The 19,333-nt window shown below is 36.3% G+C and overlaps 1 protein-coding gene across 7 annotated transcripts in view; it reads left to right on the top strand.

Annotated features, from left to right (window-relative positions):
• Positions 1-12,801, top strand: part of ANKRD12 (ankyrin repeat domain 12) — a 123,331-nt gene extending 110,530 nt beyond the window's left edge. For all 7 annotated transcript variants that reach the window (XM_027575395.2, XM_027575389.2, XM_027575394.2 and 4 more), the window contains 4 exons: positions 3,840-3,938; positions 6,390-6,533; positions 9,260-9,355; positions 9,964-12,801. In XM_027575395.2, the coding sequence (XP_027431196.1) occupies positions 3,840-3,938; positions 6,390-6,533; positions 9,260-9,355; positions 9,964-10,149 (525 nt within the window). In that variant the 3' untranslated portion in view covers positions 10,150-12,801. The remainder of the gene's footprint in view (positions 1-3,839; positions 3,939-6,389; positions 6,534-9,259; positions 9,356-9,963) is intronic.
• The last annotated feature ends 6,532 nt before the right edge of the window (positions 12,802-19,333 follow it).

The following is a 19,333-nucleotide window of genomic DNA, read 5'->3' as shown; positions in this document are numbered from 1 at the left end:
CAAAGGTGATATAATGCAAGTTTAATTCCCTTGAATCCTGGAGATATAGCTTTGATTAATCAGAATTTAGTTATATCAAATATTGTTTCAGAAAGGGCTATAACTGGAGCTGAGAATTTTTTCTGAGTGTAGCAGGGAGTTTTTTGTTTGTTTTTAATGAGAATTATTAAAGAAACACACAGCACATACATAGTAGAAAGAGCAGTAGTTTCCAGGTAGTATACATAAGTTTGTCTGGATTTTTCTACAAACCAGCTGTGTGATCTTAAATAAGTCCTTCTCTGATTCTTAAGTTTCACATCCATAAAACAGTAATACCAACTCTACCTCAAAGCAAGTTGAAATACATGCCAGAACCCGTTAAAAACGTTAAAATATTGTATAGATTTAAGAGATTACCATTATTTTATCCAGCTCAAAATAACTTTAAGATTCATATTTATTAGAGCTAATATGCAAACGCCCATCTTTTGCTCATAAAAGGCTGTGCTTTTGAGCTTACTGGACTGAAACTCATTTGTTCAACACTTCATTTCAAAAAGGAATGAAAAACCAGAATAACAAAAATCACTTTTACACTACATTATTTTTAATAGTTTCCAATATGATTTTATCCATTTGTTTCCACTGTCAGCTAATTGTCATTTTATTGAATTACTCTCTCCACATTTGTGTGATCTATTTATAGAACCTGTTAGAAATGTAGTGAAACATCTCCAAAGTCAATTTAAGTGTTTGGTCTTCTAGCAGATATTTTTCTCATAATTTAAACAGAATGCTGCTGTTTTTCCAGAGGAAGTCAAAGGAAGAAAAAACTGTAGGTCAGGTTCCCAAAAGGCAAATGAACAGGGGGAGGATAAAAGAAAAAGACTTGTCACATCCTGGTATCTACTGTGGTTGCGAGTACCAGCACACAGTCCCTACAGTGGGATTCTAAGAGTGGATGACAGGAAGGAAGAACATCCAAGGGAAGCTGTCAAGAGATTTTATATTCTGGAGACTCCTGGGAGTCACAGATCTTAAAAGACAAACTCACAAACATGATTCACTTAAAGATAGATGGGGAAAACAGGAAAGGGAAAGTTTCCTCAGAAAGTCTCCATATACTCCTTTTTGGTGGTTTTACCATTTCTCTATACATTGATAGATGTTTCAGATTTCCAAATTTATGTATTCTGCCCAAACCTCTCTCAACTTCTTTTTTGCTAAATGGATATAGCTCCACTTGAATGTCTATGAGCTCCACAGAGTTAACATGTCAGCACTGAACTTAACCCAAAATCCTATTTCTCTTTTCTCCTGTCTGCTCTCCACTGCTGGATTAGCTCTTATCAGCCATTTGGTCCTCATGCTAAAGGACCCACAAGTCCTCCTCAGCTGCTCCCTCTCTTTTATCTTTAATCACTGTGTTTTTAGACCCCTTCCCTTCCTTTCCCTCCTCCTCCTCATACCAGGGTCACAGTGATTTGCTTCCTTAATTTCTTGCCTGTAGTCTTGTCCTCCTAATTATCTGTTCTGCAGCACAGCAGTGAGCTGTAAGATCTTTCAGTGGTTTCCCACCACATACAAAATTTACCCTAATATGTTATGCATAATATCTGTTCCACAGCGTGTAATTAAACACATGGGGATGATGGTGGCGCAAGGTGGGGAGTGCTCATGCTCAAATACGTTTGGGAAATGAAACACCGTTAATCTAAAAATAAGGTTTCTTTCTTCACTGCAGAACTTCTCAGAACCATTAAGTTTAATTTGTTAATTGTGAGACACCTAGGTAAGGATATATGTACAGTGTTTCCCAAACTTACTCATTCTTGGAACCATTTCCTGCAAGTCATCTTTATGAGCCCTATGTTCCGTGGAACACACTTTAAGAAAGCTAGGGGTGCCTAGCTGGCTCAGTTGGTTAAGCGTCTGCCTTTGACTCAGGTCATGATCCCGGGGTCCTGGCATCAAGCCCCACATTGGGCTCCTTGCTCAGCGAGGAGCCTGCTTCTCCCTCTGCCTCTGCCTGCTGCACCCCTTGCTTGTGCTCTCTCTCTCTCTCTCTTGCTATCTCTCCCTCTCTGTCAAATAAATAAAATGTTCAAAAAAATAAAAATAAAATAAAGCTAGTCTAAAAAAAGAAAAGAAAGAAAAGCTGGTTTACGGAATAGACTACAACCTTTATTACTTTGCCCCTGCTGCTCTCCCCATCTTCATGTCCTACCATTCTTTCCCTCAAAGTTGATGTCCCAGGAATTCAACTTGTAGTTGTGTCCAGGCACCGTCCTGTCTCTTTGTTTTGTGCACTTGATCACACTGTCCTGTCTTCTGTGAATTATCTCCCTCTCTTCTTTCCCTTCTTTTTTCCCCACAACTCATTTCTCAACTCATGATTCTGGCTCTTCCTTTAAGATGTAACCTCAGGTATCACCCTCTCCAAGAAGCTTTCTCTGCCAGGCCCAAAGGAGTAGATACTCTTCCTCTGGGCATAAAGGAGGCCTTTAAGATTTTTGAAAACTTTAAAACACAGTAGCATTAAACTTCACTGTTACTCTTACTAATTTAAAGACGTTTATAAGGCACAGACATCTAACAATTGTATTACTGAAGTTAGAGGCCTGAAAAATAATCCACCCCAATAAGTTACTTGTCCTGTAGAATTTTCCACATTGATTCAACTGAGTGAATCCTTATGATGTTATTTAACATCTTTTTCAGTCCCCCATAATTCCTGTAAACTGTTTACTGATTATAAGTATAGAGTCCTGATTAGATCCAGGTTTGATTCTATGGCTAGAGCTTTTCATATATGGTGTATAATTCCTTCAGCCCCACGTCGAGAAGTACGTAGACTCTGCTTGTCCCACCTTCTAAAGAATCAGAAGAGCCAACTGTTATTCTATGGTGCCAAAACATACTGTGATACCTTACTTTGCCCCAAACGCTGACAGTAGTTAGAAGCTAGTTGGGGGTGGAGGGAGGAATATAGATACTCCAAGGGGCAGAGGGAGAATATTAAGGGATCACAGATACCTCTGTATTAACTGTAGAGCAGTGCATAGATGGCATCTTCTTCCTTAACCTCCAGCATCTACCAGAAAGCAGTCCACTGTAAGAATCAAATTAGAGATGAACCAACCGTAAGATTTTTGGAGTATGGAAAGACAAAATGGGTTATCACCTGTAATAAAGAAGTTTGAAAACTACAAATCTATTAGAGGATAATTCCATCTTTTTATAAAAGACTTAATTCAGTAAATGTAAAACTCAGCACTTTAGCATTTGGTTTGTATCCTGTCTACAAAGAGACTTCATGTTTACTACACTAAGACTCAGACTACTATAACCTTTAGGACTGTTTGCTTGGTGTTTTTCTGTTTTTGTGAACCCTCCCTCAGTATATGAGCTGTCACTTACTGATGCTCTAAAATGTACCTCTGTAATAAGGAACTTCCTTAGTCCTTAGCCCTTCTAATTTGCTCTTTGAAATTTGCCACAGCAAATTTCAAAGAATTAAAACATTGGAGTTTATCGGTATGCTATGCTGTGTTTAGACCGTTGAAATTGAGAACAAGTTGTATAATTGTTACTGTATTATCTAATTCAGAGTACATCGTAATTGATGTTTTCATTAAGTAATGGACTAAAAGGTTTAATTTTATAAGAATAGCCCATTTGCCCAGCTGGCTCAGTCAGAAGAGCATCCACCTCTGGATCTTGAGGTCACGATTTTGAGCCACTTGTTGGGTGTAGAGATTACTTAAGTAAATAAAACTTTTTAAAAAATTAGGAATAGCTCATTGTTGTAAATAAAAACTAGTATTTTTAACTAATGTGTTTTTTTTAAAAATTAGATTACACCACCACCTTCCCTGTCAGATCCACTTAAAGAGCTTTTTCGGCAACAGGAAGTTGTAAGAATGAAACTACGTTTGCAACACAGTATTGAAAGGGTAAGAAGTACTTAAATTTATGCTAAAAATTACTCTATTTTAACAATAGATTATAATGACTTACATTATATTTTATGTATATATGTATATATTTTATACACACACACACACACACACACACACATAACTCTCTTAGGGGATTTTCCTTATTTAGAACCATTTTGGGAAATGCTTTGATTTTGTTATCTTGTACCTGTGTAGTTAGGGAATTTTTAAGCCTGTTTTAGGGTAGCTGTCCCTATGTTACAGTTCATGCTGAGTGTATTTTTGATGTATAAAAATCTCTAATAATTAATTTCTTGTTATTTGCTGAATTTGTGGAACTAAAACGGTGAATTCCTAGTTAGACAGTTGGATTTCTAGCTCATGCCCACTCTGCCTCTCCAAGAACTAATAACCCAGTCTCAGAAGACATTGTTTGAGAAGCTGTCCTCTAGAAGTGCAAAGACATAACATTAAGAATGGTGACCTAAAGTGGGATATCTACACTGTCACTTAAGCAGCATACCTCTGTTAGTTATTTTAGGGGAGGAAGTCTGACTTCAAATAATATATTTCTTTCTCATGTAGTGTTAAGGGATTTTTGGTTATTGCTCTTAATCTGTACACGACTATGGCTAATCTTTTAGGAAAACTTCTATTTTTTCTTAGTATCTGGTCAATTTTTTGGATATTTTATCATTTAAAGTCCCACCTTAAACTTGTACTTAATAAATCATAAGTGTTAGACTTACCTCTTCTGAGTGTCATTTGTCACATAAAATTTAAAAGATTAAATAGGACTGTGTTTGTGTTTTCACTAAAGTATAAATACAGTAAAACTCTATACAGTAATACGTATTTGGATATAATGAGGCCTCCGTGCTCCAGTAGGGGAAGGATAAAGTTCTTGTCAAGTCGAGAGAGACTAGGGAATGTGGTGGGAAGGAGACCAGCCACATCTTTAATATTTTCTCAGCCTAGCCTGCCTGACAGAACCAACAAAATGATGGACATCTTATAATGGAAGGATTCCTAGACTCACTACCTATGTCCTTGAAGTTCTAACGAGCCATAGGTCCCAGGGTTGTCCCCACTGATGTTTAAGCCAAAGAAGACAGTTACCACCAGATGACACAAGTCTGTAACCAGTATCACCATGGGTTGGGATCTGTAGCTACACCCTAGGAATTCCCAGTCTGCTAAATGCAGAGGATTGCCTAGATGATTTCATTAACTTTATGATAGGATGAGTTTGCATATTATGTAATTGGAAGTATTGCACCCCAGTTAACACATTTTAAGACAGGATTATACTGCGATTGTCAGAGGTTTAAAATCAGCATCGAAGTACAGTGTTTGTTTCCATGAAAATATTCATTATAAAACAAGCTACCACCACCATGGCACACCACTTCACACCCATTAGAAAGGCTATAATTAAAAGATAATAAGTGTTGGCAAGGATGTGAAAAAATTGGAACCCTCATACATTGCTGATGGAAATGTAAAATGATACAACTGCTGTTAACAACTCAGCAGTTTCTCACCAGGTTAAACATAGAACTACCATATGACCTAGTAGCTCCACTCCTAGTTATTTACCTAAGAGAAACAGAAAATATGCATCCAAGCAACAACTTGAGCATGAATGTTCATAGCAGCGTTATTCATGATAGTACAAAGCTAGGAACAACCCAAAAGACCATCAACTGATGAATGGATAAATAAAATGTGGTGTATTTATACAGTGGAATATTATTCAGCCATAAAAAGGGGTGAAGTACTGATGCATGCTGCAACAGAGGTGAACCTTGAAAACAAGTGACATAAAAGAAGCCAGTTACAAAATACCACATGTTCCATGGGTCCATTTGTAAGAAAAGGTTCAGAGTAGGTAAATCCATAGAAATAAAAAGTAGAGTGTAGTGGTTGCCAGGGGAAGAGGAGGTATATGGGGCATGACTGGTGATAGAGTTTCTTTTTGGGGTGATGAAAATGTTCTGAAATTAGTGGTGATGGTTGAACATCTTGGTGAACATACTAAAAGCCACCATTGTACACTTGAAAACTTAATTTTTTTAAAAAGCCTGCCACTTTTGGAAAGAGAACATTTACTTACACTTTTAGAACACTTTGAGTTCTCAAGTCTCTGAAGCTTTCTGTGAAGAAGAAACTTATCTGCGGGGCGCCTGGGTGGCTCCGTTGGTTAAGCATCTGCCTTCGGCTCAGGTCATGATATTGGGGTCCTGGGATCAAGCCCCATGTCGGGATCTCTGCTCGGTGGGGAGTCTGCTTGTCCCTCTCCCTCTGCGCCTCCCCCCGTCATGCTCATTCTGCTCTAATAAATAAAATGTTTTAAAAAAGAAAAAACTTTTGAGATTCAGGTTCTTTAGTACATTTTAAGTTATTTGAAAAAAACAGGTGATTGAAGTATTAATGGTTTTTTTTTTCCATTCTTGCTTCATCTAGGAAAAACTCATTGTATCCAATGAACAGGAAGTTCTACGAGTTCATTACAGAGCTGCAAGAACATTGGCAAATCAAACACTACCATTTAGTGCGTGCACTGTGTTACTGGATGCAGAAGTGTACAGTGTGCCACTGGACGCTCAGGTAAAGTGCCACTGATACAGTTAAAATGTTCCTAAATACAACTTGGGTGCATTTGTAATCTATTTCCATAGAAGAAACTTGAATTCAGCAATCAGTAAAACTCAAAGGAGAAAAACAATTCTTGCAGAATAAAGTACTTCTAGATCACTTGATCTTTTTTCTAAAATCCTCTAAACATTAGGCTTATATTATAAAAGCTGATATTTACAAAACCAATATGTCTTTAGGATAGTGCCCTTTTACATAATTTGTAATTTGTTTCTAAAGTGGATGTTTGTACCTTCAAGCAACTGGAAAGCAACTGTAAGCTGGAAAACACTACAGGCAGATTGAATCTCTAGATTGTGGTGGTGCTAAAATAGGGCCAGGCTTTTGTTTTGATCTTGGATATGGCTGGAATAAAGAAATATAGTTGTGGGGGAAAAAAAAAACTGTAGCTATGTCTTGAATAAAGTTTACTGCCATATAGAAATTATTTGAATTCAGAACTAAATATATCAGTTGTCAGAATTTCTTGTGCCTCACAAACTAGAATGAAATTCATTGGTCATAGAGAGAATATAATGATTAAAGAGTATAAGCATGGACAGTGAAGGATTATCACACAGAAATACTAGGAAATGCTGTTTTAAGTCAGACAGACTAGAAACACAAAGGATATAGGGTGTATTACAGAGAAAATTACTTAGTTCTCTCTCGGCTTTATTTTTCTCCTCTTTAAAAAAAAAAAAAAAGGGCCGGGGGGGTGGGTGCTGCCTGCATGGCTCAGTTGGTTAAGCGACTGCGGTCAGCTCAGCTCATGATCCTGGAGTCCCTGGATCGAGTCCCGCATCGGGCTCCCTGCTCAGCAGGGAGTCTGCTTCTCCCTCTGACCCTAACCCCTCTCATGTGCTCTCTCTCATTCTCTCTCTCTCTCAAATAAATAAAATCTTTAAAAGTATATTTTAAAAAAAAAAAGATTACATTAGATCAGTATATTTCAAACTTTAAGTCACCAACTGTTTTACCCAAATGAAAGTATTCAGAGATATTTGAAAAGGCTATTAAGAATAATAATAATTGGTTAGGGGGAGCCTGGGTGGTTCAGTCCGTTGAGCATCTGACTCTTGATTTTTACTCAGGTCATGATCTCAGGGTCATGAGATCAAGCCCTGCATTGGGCTCCATGCTGGGCACGGAGTCTGCTTAAGACTCTCTCTCCCTCTTCCTTTGCCCCTCCACCCCATTTGTATGCATACTCTTTCTCTAAAATATTAATAATAATAATTGGATCTTAAGAAAGAACTATTTGACTCTAAGGAAATAAACACTGGAAAGGCCACTGAGGGAATTTACATAATTCTCAGCTTTAAAGAATTTAAAGGGAAGAATGAATGGTTTTTAATAATGGAAATTAACAGCTTAACTAAAGGCTGGACTAGACAGTGTAATATCTTGAGATCTTTTCAAGTTCTGTGCAATTGTAGAGTACTGAAATCAATTTGAGAACAATATAAATCAAGCTACAAGGAAAGTCTCTTGAAGACTTCTGGTTCACAGTGGTTGGGTATACATACCTTTTTATTTTGTCTTCCTTCCAAAACTCCCTGAAATGACAAAAGACATGTAAAAATAAAAACCAATCCATAGCAGAACTGGAAATCGAGACACAAAGCCACTGGACCACCACATGATGAAACTTCTGATGAGCATCTGTTGCCCCAGATAGATGATAAGGAGAACATCAAAAATAAGTGAAGTTTCCCAGTAAGCCCTTAGAATGATCCCCAAGTCAGAGACTGAAAGAAGATTAGGCCATGATCGGCCTAGTAATTAAAGGACGGAAGAACTTAATCCTTCACTTGAGGAAAACTGTGGAACTCTTACCCATCCTTTTACTCTGGCTTTAGAGTAGACACTGGTCTCTAAACTGAGTAGCAGGCTCCTATGAGAATAGCCTGCAAGGAATTTAAGGAAAAGGAAAATCTACCTTTCCTGGCTAAGGGCTTGGGTCATCCATTAGTCTAGTTTCTCATCAGACCTCTTCCTTTTCAAAATAAACTTGTAATATTAAAAAGATCCAACAATAAAATTTTAAAGACTCAAGACATCTTATGGAGGACCAAGGAGGAAGTGATAATGGCTCAGAATGTGGGCATCTACGTGATGCCTGCATGGCACTTTGATGGTACTGGTGGTAATAGTAGTAATAGTAATTACAGCAGACATTTATTGGAATGAGTGCTGCCTGTATGCCCAAGCGTTCTGATGAGGACTTCAAAAACTTAATTCTCAAAACAAGATTAAAAGAGGTATTCATCCCACTTTACAGAATGGAAAATTGAGAAAGTACGTAATTAGTTCAAGATTACATAGTAAGACACAAAGCTGGCATTTGAATACAGCCTGTCTTCATTCCAAAACTGGTATTCTTAAGAATTGATACAGAATTTCTTTACGATCACTCCAAAATATTGGTCCTGGAAAAAATGTTGGCCTCAAAGCCCTGTAGCCCACCTTAACACTTTTTCTCCCTACATATGGTAAACATTAACATTAAAATTAAAATGAGACACAAAATCAATTTTAATAAGAAAGTTGTAGGCATAAAAAATTATATTTTTATCCTTTTTCAAGTTCCATCATTCTTTCCATTATTCCATCATACCATAAAAAGATATAATGGCATATAGGTTTTAAAGTGGGTTCTTGCATAGTATTCAGCTACTTTCGATGTTCTCTTTCAGTCTGATGACAGTAAAACTTCTGTGAGGGATCGCTTTAATGCAAGACAGTTCATGTCTTGGTTACAAGATGTGGATGATAAATTTGACAAACTAAAGGTATGTATGTTTAGAAGCTCAGTTTAACTGGATGCTTCCCTCTTAAACAGTGCAGCTCTGTTAGGAGTGACTAGGAAAGGAGATAGCCATTAGTCATGCGTCCTCGTGCCAGCTACAGTGGGAAAGTAAAGGAAAATAAAGAGCACAAGTCCATTTTTCAAGACCAGTGTAGAATGAAAGATGAAACTATCACAGAAGAAGCAGTTTCTGATGGGGATCTTTATGCTTACTGTCCAGTATCCAAGTCTGGTGATAGTTCTGACTTATGAAAGAATGGGTTAGAGCAATAAGGAAAGAATATATACTACAAATAAGGAAAATTATTTGGTTTGAGATTTTAAACCGTTTCAAAAATCACTTCTTAGATGTTGGTGATTCTTCTGATAGTTTGAAATCTCATTATTTGAAAGAGCAGTTTCAAATTAAAGTCTGTGAGGTCAGACAGTGGTGAAGTTGCAGATCCAGAAATAGTTGTCATATAGATACAGGGTAAAGCAGAAATGGGTGTGTCATTCAAAAACTTAATCACTAAAGAAACTGTGGATGAGATTAATTTTTAAAGCAGATTTAACAGAAAAATCAATTAACTCTTCTCTTCTTCTCAATAGACCTGTCTTTTAATGAGGCAACAACATGAAGCTGCAGCTTTAAATGCCGTCCAGAGATTAGAATGGCAGCTCAAACTCCAGGAACTTGATCCTGCCACCTATAAATCTATCAGCATTTATGAAATCCAGGAGTTTTATGTTCCCCTTGTTGATGTTAATGATGACTTTGAATTGACTCCTATATAGCAGCCATTCCTTCCGGTGATGTCGTCTTAAACTCATGTGGCTCAAGAGTATTAAACTGTGGAACACTGCCTTTTGAGAAAAATACTGATATTATGCCTTTACAGTTGTTAGTAAAGTTTGACTGAAGTTGGTTATGTAGTAAACACTGTCATTTTATGAAAAATGAAAAGAATTATTTTGGATCCTAGATCCAAACAGTTTCTAACTGAAATCTATTTATATTGGTGAGAGGTAACTATGGCATTAGAGCATGTTGGCAAACTGTGGTAGATATTTTGAAAGCTGAGAATCTGCTAACAGCACTGGAAGTTGTTAGCCCTCTTAAGTAACAAGATAACCACTAGTATTCAAATCTTTCAAGTTTCATTAAAATATATTGGTAAACTAAAAGGTTCAATTCCTACCAAATAGTTTCTAATGTGGAAGAAAAACTTGGCACAAAATTTCTTCAGTTTATTTTATCTGTAAATTAATTGTACAGTTTTCTTTTCAAAGTTTTAATATTGTCTTCCTTTTTAATAACTTATTTTATACATATTGTGCAGATGTAAATCTTGTAATTAATGGTCAAAATGTATACAAAGGGATTGGTAGTCAAAACATGTACAAAGAAATAATTGTAAAGCTGTTGTGTCTAATGTTTTATTGGACCAAAGTTGTGGTTTGTATGGAGTGTACTAGTAATGTGTTCAGGTAGCAAAACTTTCAAATAAGGCATGCATGTGTTTGAGTTAGCTTGTTTTCATTACCATAACTGTAAAGGTTGTGACTTAGTTGTATTGCATGTTTCCTATAATTTAACTCTCTCCATAGGCGATGCCTAAAGTAGTGTAGGGTGTTTCATGCCAGTCTCCTGGGATAGTTCCTATGACTCCACTATGTTGGACATATTATTTAGAATTAGTCATGCAAAGAAACAGCTCTTTTTTTCATCTCACAGTGGAACCTATTCCCCTTTCCCAAAATGCCTTTGAATGAAAATTCTGAAATTGTAAATGTCTATTTTAATACTCAAGTATGAAAGAATCTGTGAATATATGTAAATATGTTTAATAAATTTTATTGGTCATGTTAAATCATTGTAAAACTTTTTTACATTGCTTAAATATAATGTTTTAAGCTTAATAACCTTTGCACTTTTAAAATACAAACTGAGTACTGAAATCAAAAAGATATTCGGTAGTCAAAATAAGTACAAGAAACAGGCATATTCTGATCAATCTTCAATATTTATGAAAAATTGATTAATACGTATTTTTTCCTTGTATCAAGATGCAAAACATAATTTTCAGAATTTTATAATTAAGATTTGGTATGCTGTTTTTAATAAAATAATTAGCAATATACTTAGAAAAAATCCAGTTTCTCCTATAACATGAAGTAGATTAAATATTCAGGAATATTTCAGGTCTGAAATCTGCTAAACTTACTAAACATTTTTGAAAGGAAAATTAGGTTATATGTAAAATTGAACATAAGTATATGAGATAAAATTTATAGAACTTTCCACAGTACTTTCTTGAATTATAAAATAATGCTGGATATTTTTTATTCTGATAGAGAAAAGTAAAAAGAATATATGAGGAATAAAGTGACTTAAACTCAGCAAGCAAGTTGGACATCCCAGCTAATGGGAGAGAATGTAAAAATTGGAAGTTTTGGAGTGCAAAGGTATATATTAAGCTTAGGGATTTTTGAATTTTTACGTCAGTTTATATTTTAATTCATACTGTACTTGGCATGCGCAATAAAGCAGCACGTGTAAAAGATACACAGTGCAAGGACTTTATTATAATGGTTGGATGTAGTGTTCTTTAGAAATTTAGATGAGAGACTTGAGCCTTTTTTATTGGATAAATGGGGCCAAGAAAGGCAGGGTAGATTTTGAAGCACTGGTTTTGTTGAAGTTAAGTTTATTAAGGCTGGGAACATTAAAAGCTAATTTATAAAAGCAATACTTTTTAATATGGAAAAACTCAATGCAAATTTTGTTTATACTTTCGCCTAAAGATAAAAAACCAGATTATTGAACATTGGAGTCATAGAAAAATATGAGAGGGGTAAATTATACAGCATTTTGTTCTGAGGGTCCAACTGGAAAAGGAGGGGAAATCACTGTTTGGCCACACAGAACAAGCTGCAGAAGAGAAAAAGCAAGCAAGCAGGAATCTGGCATATTTTAGTTGTCCCAGCTTTTTAAGTACTAACCCTAGTTCTCCCTCTTCAATGGTACCTCAAGTTGCTGGAGCCTCTCTGCCATGATTCTGCTTCTGGAGATTTCCTTTAGTAAAGTGACTCAAAGCCAATCGGATAGCCTAAAAGAAAAGTGAATGCCTTCTCGGTGGAATTTATATATAAGTAGTTAAGAGCTTTTGATATTAAAGATATTCTAAAGCTCTGAAATGCTAGGAAAAACCTTGGAATGGGGTATATACCTAAAAAGATTTAGGGTTCTGGAAGAGAAATAAAGGATGGTTAGTTTAATCAGTGATTTTTTTTTAACTATTCAAATATCATGAACAAGATATACTAAATTGTACCTAAGGATTTGTATTTCTTTAAATCTTGTTCTAAATCATATCTGTTTAATAAATGACTAGTTGATATTTGTGCATGTTATTTAATAAAGAGTTATATTTTTATAGAAAAAAAATAAGAGTGAAATGTGTGCTAAGTGTTTTTTTACTTTCCACTCCCATGTGACTCTAAGCCAAACACCAGTGTTTACTTAGGCAGTAGCAAAATTACAGAAATACTCATTTTGGGGAAACAACCTCTGAAGAATAGCTCAACTCTATTCAGTAATGAGGTCTCAAAAATGAATATTAAATGTTAGACATGCTGCAAACTTCATAACCACAAAAATCTCAAAGACCCCATGAGGCTCATTTTAACTGACTTAATAATTATACACTTATTCTAGAAATTGAGTGCAGTGCTAAGTATGTATTTTTCTTAGTTATCCAGAAAGCTGGCAATATTTTTTATTCTATTTCTGGTATCCTGATACATAAACCCACAAAATTTTATATAGAAGAAATTGACTAAACTCAGATAGTCTTCTTGTATTTTAAAGAGAGCATTTTCATAATTTTTCTAAAAATCCCTTTCAAACATTTAAGGCGAAAAGATTGATACAAGAGTTACTGATCTTTGGAAAAGTTTGTGTGAAGTTTAATGGATTAAATATCTTGTAATTCATTTTCTTGGTGGCTTTCTTGACACTGTAATCTCCATTGTACCTAAAATGGAGTTACAAAGCCTCCACAGTAGCAGTTACCTGAAATATTTCCAGTCAGTAAAACCAGAGTTCATTAGAACAAAGGCAAATAAAGTTTAAATAATTCCCTTAATATGGTGAAAAAAGCATGTAGAATTATAAGTATTAGCATTAAAACAGTGAAAAATACATCTAGAATGACTTTTCCCAGTGATGAAATGTTAAATACTACACAGTATCTGCAAGTAATGTGAATTTTTTATACATGTGCATATCTCCATAAGAGTAGCATATAAAATTGGGCACCTGGGTGGCTCAGTCGGTTAAGCGACTGCCTTTGGCTCAGGTCATGATCCTGGAGTCCTGGGATCGAGTCCCGCATCGGGCTGCCTGCTCAGCAGGGAGTCTGCTTCTCCCTCCGACCCTCCCCCCTCTCAAGTGCTCTCTCTCTCTCTCATTCTCGCTCTCTCAAATAAAAATCTTTTTTAAAAAAAGCATATAAAATTGTTTACCTAAAGATAAATGCCTTTGCTTGCATGGGGATCATTAGTTACACAGAATTTAAGATTATTTATGAAACACATTTATTTAACTCCGTGACTTTTTAAATGTTTAAAAAAAAAGCTATATGCCATATCAAAATACGAGTAGTCCAGGTAAAAAGCTTTTAGGTAGCCACCGTTTTCCCCACTTCTGAAGAAAATTTTGCTGTTAATAGAATGAAGCAAGCTTTTGCGGCATACGTTTAAAGATTAAAGAACAAGACCTGTGTGCCCATCACTCAGCTTAAGAGCTCATTATCAGTACCTTCTCCGTTTTTCTAAACTGGTTTAAATCCAGTTTAAGCAAACAAAAAGGCCAGTCCTAACAAATGTATACACTGTTACCATTGCCTGAATCGTGATTGTTTCCATCACCAAAGTTAGGCGTCCCCGCCACCAGGTTCCCCTTTGCAGTCAGTACTCCCCATTCCAGAAGCGACCACTGTGATGGTCCCATCTCTGTGTGTTACTTGTACCTGTTCTTGAACTTCATATAAATGGAATCAAGCAGTATATACTATTTTCTTGTGTCTACCTTCTTTCTCCCAACATAAGGTTTTGAAATTCATCCATGTTGCATATATCAGTAATATGTTCCATTTTATGAATGAGCAGTAGTATATTGTACAAAGTTGTTTATTCGTTCTCTTGTTGGTAGACATTTGGATTGTTTCCAATTTGGGAGCTGTTGTGAATAAAACCACTGTGAATCTGCAAGTACTTTTTTGTGGATATATTCTTTCATTCTTGCGTACATACCTTGGAGTACTAGGTCAGAGAGTATCGTTGTGTGTTTAGCTTTATTAGAAACTGACAATTCTCCAAAGTGGTTGTACTATTTTATACCCCTATCTCATGAGAGACCCAGTTGCTCTGAATCTTCATCAATATTTGGTGGTGTCAGTCTTCAGTTTTAGCAATTTTGGTGGATGTGTAATGGTATCTTGTGCCTTTAATTTACATTTTCCTGATGACTAATGAGATTGAACATTACTTTTCATACACATATTGACCATTTGTACATATTTTGTGAAATGTCCTCAAGTGTTTTGCTCATTTTTATTGGGTTGTCTTTATTCCTGATTGGTAGGAATTCTTTATATAGTCTGCATATAAGTCCTTTGGTCAGATACATTTGTTTGTCCTGATTGTTTTTACCTAGTCTGTGGCCTGCTTTTCCATTTTTTCTTAATGACTAGTTTCTGGAGTCCTAAAAGGACTTTGAGAGCTTTTGTTTCTGTGTTATATTAGTTGATATTTACCGAAGTAGAAATTAAAACAAAAACAATTTTAAATGTATTAATAAGCCTATTTCATGTATATTTTTATGAAAAATAGATTTCCAAAATTAAAAGTTAGTAGGAAAAGTGTATTATTTTAAATTTTACAAATCTCCTTAATATCTGGCCAAATAGAAGAAAGCTAGAAATTTCGTATCTGCTTTTGCACTCAATGTGTTTTATCTATTATTTGTTTGGTTTTGGTTTGGTTTGGTTTGTATGAAAAAAATATGGCCTCACACAAATAATAGGAAAAGGGGGAGAATATTTAAAAATTTTAAATATTTAATAGACTTTCAAACAAATGTGGGCATTATTCGATTCCACATCAAAATGCAACAGTTTTCTTGTTTTTTAAGATTTTATTCATTTATGAGAGAGTACAAGCAGGGGGAGGGGCAGAAGGACAAACAGACTCCCTGCTGAGCAGGGAGCCCAGTGTGAGGCTCAATCCCAGGACCCTGAGATCATGAGCTGAGCTGAAGTCAGACGCTTACTAGACTGAGCCACCCAACAAATAGTTTCTAAAAAGTTAGTCACCTTGTGGAATCTGAAACTATATAATCAACTTTTGCTAACTCTGTTACATTAAATCTATTTATCTTGCACTTTGAGTGGATCTTTTAGCAATGAATGATTTTTAACATCGTGTATTGATCATTTAGAAAACATTGATTCACTGTGTTACGTGTGTCTTCCAAATGTTGACACACCTCATTATATAATACCAAAATTCACACTTGTTAATATCACCACTGATTTCATCAGAAATGTCTTTTAAGTATTAGGAAGCTGTGAAGCTGTAAGTGACAATTACAAGTTTTCCAAAATTCTAATTTTCACTTGGAAGGTCAAACGTTATTGGCAACAAACACTGTCAGTTGTTTAAAGTGACAGGCTTTTGGGGTGGCTGAGTGGGTCATTTGGTTAAGCATTTGCCGTCCGCTCAGGTCAGGGTCCTGGGATCGAGCCCCACATCCGGCTCCTTGCTCAGTGGAGAGCCTGTTTCTCCCTCTCCCTCTGTCTGCCACTCCCCCTGTTGTGCTCTCTCTCTCTCTCTCAAATAAAGAAAATCTTTAAAAAAATAAAATAAAGTGACAGGCTTTTGACAAAAGTACCATGTGATATAGATAAATAGATGATTAGTTAGATATCTCACATAATGTTTTACTTAATAGCAAAATAATTTACCATTTCATTAAACATTCATCATATGGACATTCCATAATTTATTGAACCAGTTTCCTCTTAGACACTTAGGTATTTTGCAAATTTTTATTATCCAAAAAAAGATGTTCAATGAACATCTTAGTACTGAGATAAATTCTTGTGCTAAAACATAGTACCATCTCAGCAGTCATTCTTTTGCCTGCTTTCCCTTACAGAGAACTGAATATCTGGTTCCTTTATTTTTTTATTTTTTTTTTAAGATTTTATTTATTTATTTGACAGAGAGGGACACAGCGAGAGGGGGAACACAGGCGGGGAGTGGGAGAGGGAGAGGCAGGCCCCTCGTGGAGCAGGGAGCCTGATGCGGGGCTCGATCCCAGGACCCCGGGATCATGACCTGAGCCGAAGGCAGACGCTTAACGACTGAGCCACCCAGGCGCCCCCATCTGGTTCTTTTAGACCAAGGAGCAAATACCTTCTCAGATAGACTCCTCACCTAGCCTCATATTTTCAGTCCAGCCCTATTAGAACAAGTTGGAACTAAAAAATTCCCAGGCAGATGGAATGGATGACAGAGTAACTTTTAGAACTCTAGGCTGAACTAATAACTTTAGAATAGGCTTATGAGTCTAATTTCATTCAGAATTCCACAGCCATTACATTTTTCTGCATGGGAAACTAAGTATTTTGGATTATGCACAGGACTGTTCTAGCCAACAAGACAGATCCACAGTAGCAAATCTCCCAAATTCTCCACCATGAGAATTCTTCAATGTTGTGAAGATCAGACAGGGTTCACATATAGAACTCTGAACTCTGATAGGAAGACTGCCTAGCAGTCTAATGTCCTAATATTACAAAATATATGCTGCTAAAGATATGATTCTTCTAATTCTTAGGGTTATTTTAGAATTTTCTCAGGGGCTTTTTATACTCTCTAAGCAATCTTTTACTATACAGTGTATTTCCACTGGGATATGGTAAAGTCAACTCTCTTAATCTTGAAGCTCCTAATCATGAGTTAAAATAATTACCAAAGCAAGCTATCCCCTCTGTATATTCATTCTGAACAATACTACATGATGGCACCAATATTTTCCCCTACTGATTTTGGGGAAACAGGCTACAATTTTTCGTGGCAGTATGTTAATGCTTTTTAATTCGAAAGTACATTTGTATTAATAGTCCAAAGCCTTTTCCCTATTAGTCACCTCTATACCAGAGTAAATACATTATAACATAATTCTCTTTGAACAGAGGCACAGAAATTTATTCTTTTTACATGCTAAATATAATTCTTCCACATTTTCACTTCCATTGATAATGAAGTAGCAGAACAATCCTATGACCTCACAAGAGGGTTGGGCATAGTTTGTGTTCCCGTCAGCCAAGGAGGAAAGATCTAATGGCCAGGGATTCAAATAGAGTACTCAGCAGGACATTGCATTTGTGAGGCCAAATAAGCCCTGAATCCCCTCTGGTTAATCCTAAAAATTAGCTTCAAAAAGATCAAACCAGGGGTGCCTGGTGGATCCATCAGTTAAACATCTGGCCTCAGTTCAGCTCATGATCCCAGGGTCCTGGGATCAAGCCCCACATCGGGCTCCCTGCTCCGTGGGGAGCCTGCTTCTCCCTCCCCCTCTGCCTGCTGCTCCCCCTGCTTGTGTGCTCTCTCTCTCAGTCAAATAAATAAAATCTTAAAAAAAAAAAAAAAAAAAGATCAAATCAGGGGCATCTGGCTGGTCCAGTCAGTAGTAGAGCATATGACTCTTGATCTCGGGGTTGTAAGTTTGAGACTCACATTGGGTGTAGAGATTACTTAAAAATAAAATCTTAAAAAATATATTTTAAAAAACTTAAACTTATTCCAGGTAACTCAATTGCACAACTGAACTTAATCCATCACTAAAGGAATACAACAAAATCCAGTAACCAAAAATGGAAAAATTGCAGTATCTAACATCCAGTAAAAAATGATCAGGCATATGGGGTGCCTAGGTGGCTTTCGCTCAGGTCATGATTCTAGGGTCCTGGGATCAGTCCCACTTCGGGCTCCCTGCTCAGCGAGAAGCCTGCTTCTCCCTCTCCTCCCTGCTTGTGCTCTCTCTCTTTTGCTATCTCTGTCCCTATCTCTCTCTCTCTCATATAAATAAATAAAAACTTTAAAAACGTGATCAGGCATGTAAAGAAGCAGGAAATTATGACCCTTAACCATAAAAAAATAGAAATTGGATGAGAAATAAAAACAATGATGGAACTAGTAAATAAGTATGTTAATAGAATTTTAAAGTCTGTGTATGTACAGAAAAGTAGAGGAAAATATAACCATAATTTGGAAAAAATGGGAGATAAAGTTTTTTTTATATTATGTTAATCACCATACATTACATCATTAGTTTTTGATGTAGTGTTCCATGATTCATTGTTTGTGTATAACACCCAGTGCTCCATTCAGTACACACCCTCTTTAATACCCATCACCAGGCTAACCCATCCCCCCACCCCCTCCCCTCTAGAACCCTCAGTTTGTTTCTCAGAGTCCATAGTCTCTCATGGTTCATCTCCCCATCCGATTTCCCCACCTTCATTCTTCCCTTCCTGCTATGTTTTTTTTTTTTTTACATATAATGTATTATTTTTTTCAGAGGTACAGGTCTGTAATTCATCAGTCTTACACAATTCACAGGGTTCAACATAGCACACACCCTCCCCAATGTCTATCACCCAGCCACCGCATCCCTCTCACCCCCCACCACTCCAGCAACACTCAGTTTCATTCCTGAGATTAAGAATTCCTCATATCAGTGAGACCATATGATACACGTCTTTCTCTGACTGACTTATTTCGCTCAGCATAATACCCTCCAGTTCCATCCATGTCGTTGCAAATGGCAAGATTTCATTCCTTTCGATGGCTGTGTAATATTCCATTGTAGATATATACCACCTCTTCTTTATCCATTCATCTGTCA

This window comes from Zalophus californianus, chromosome 14 (assembly GCF_009762305.2).
Source record: "Zalophus californianus isolate mZalCal1 chromosome 14, mZalCal1.pri.v2, whole genome shotgun sequence".
In the NCBI taxonomy this organism is placed as follows: Eukaryota; Metazoa; Chordata; class Mammalia; order Carnivora; family Otariidae; genus Zalophus; species Zalophus californianus.
Note: the sequence above shows the minus strand (reverse complement) of the source record. Positions and strands in the feature narration are given on the sequence as shown.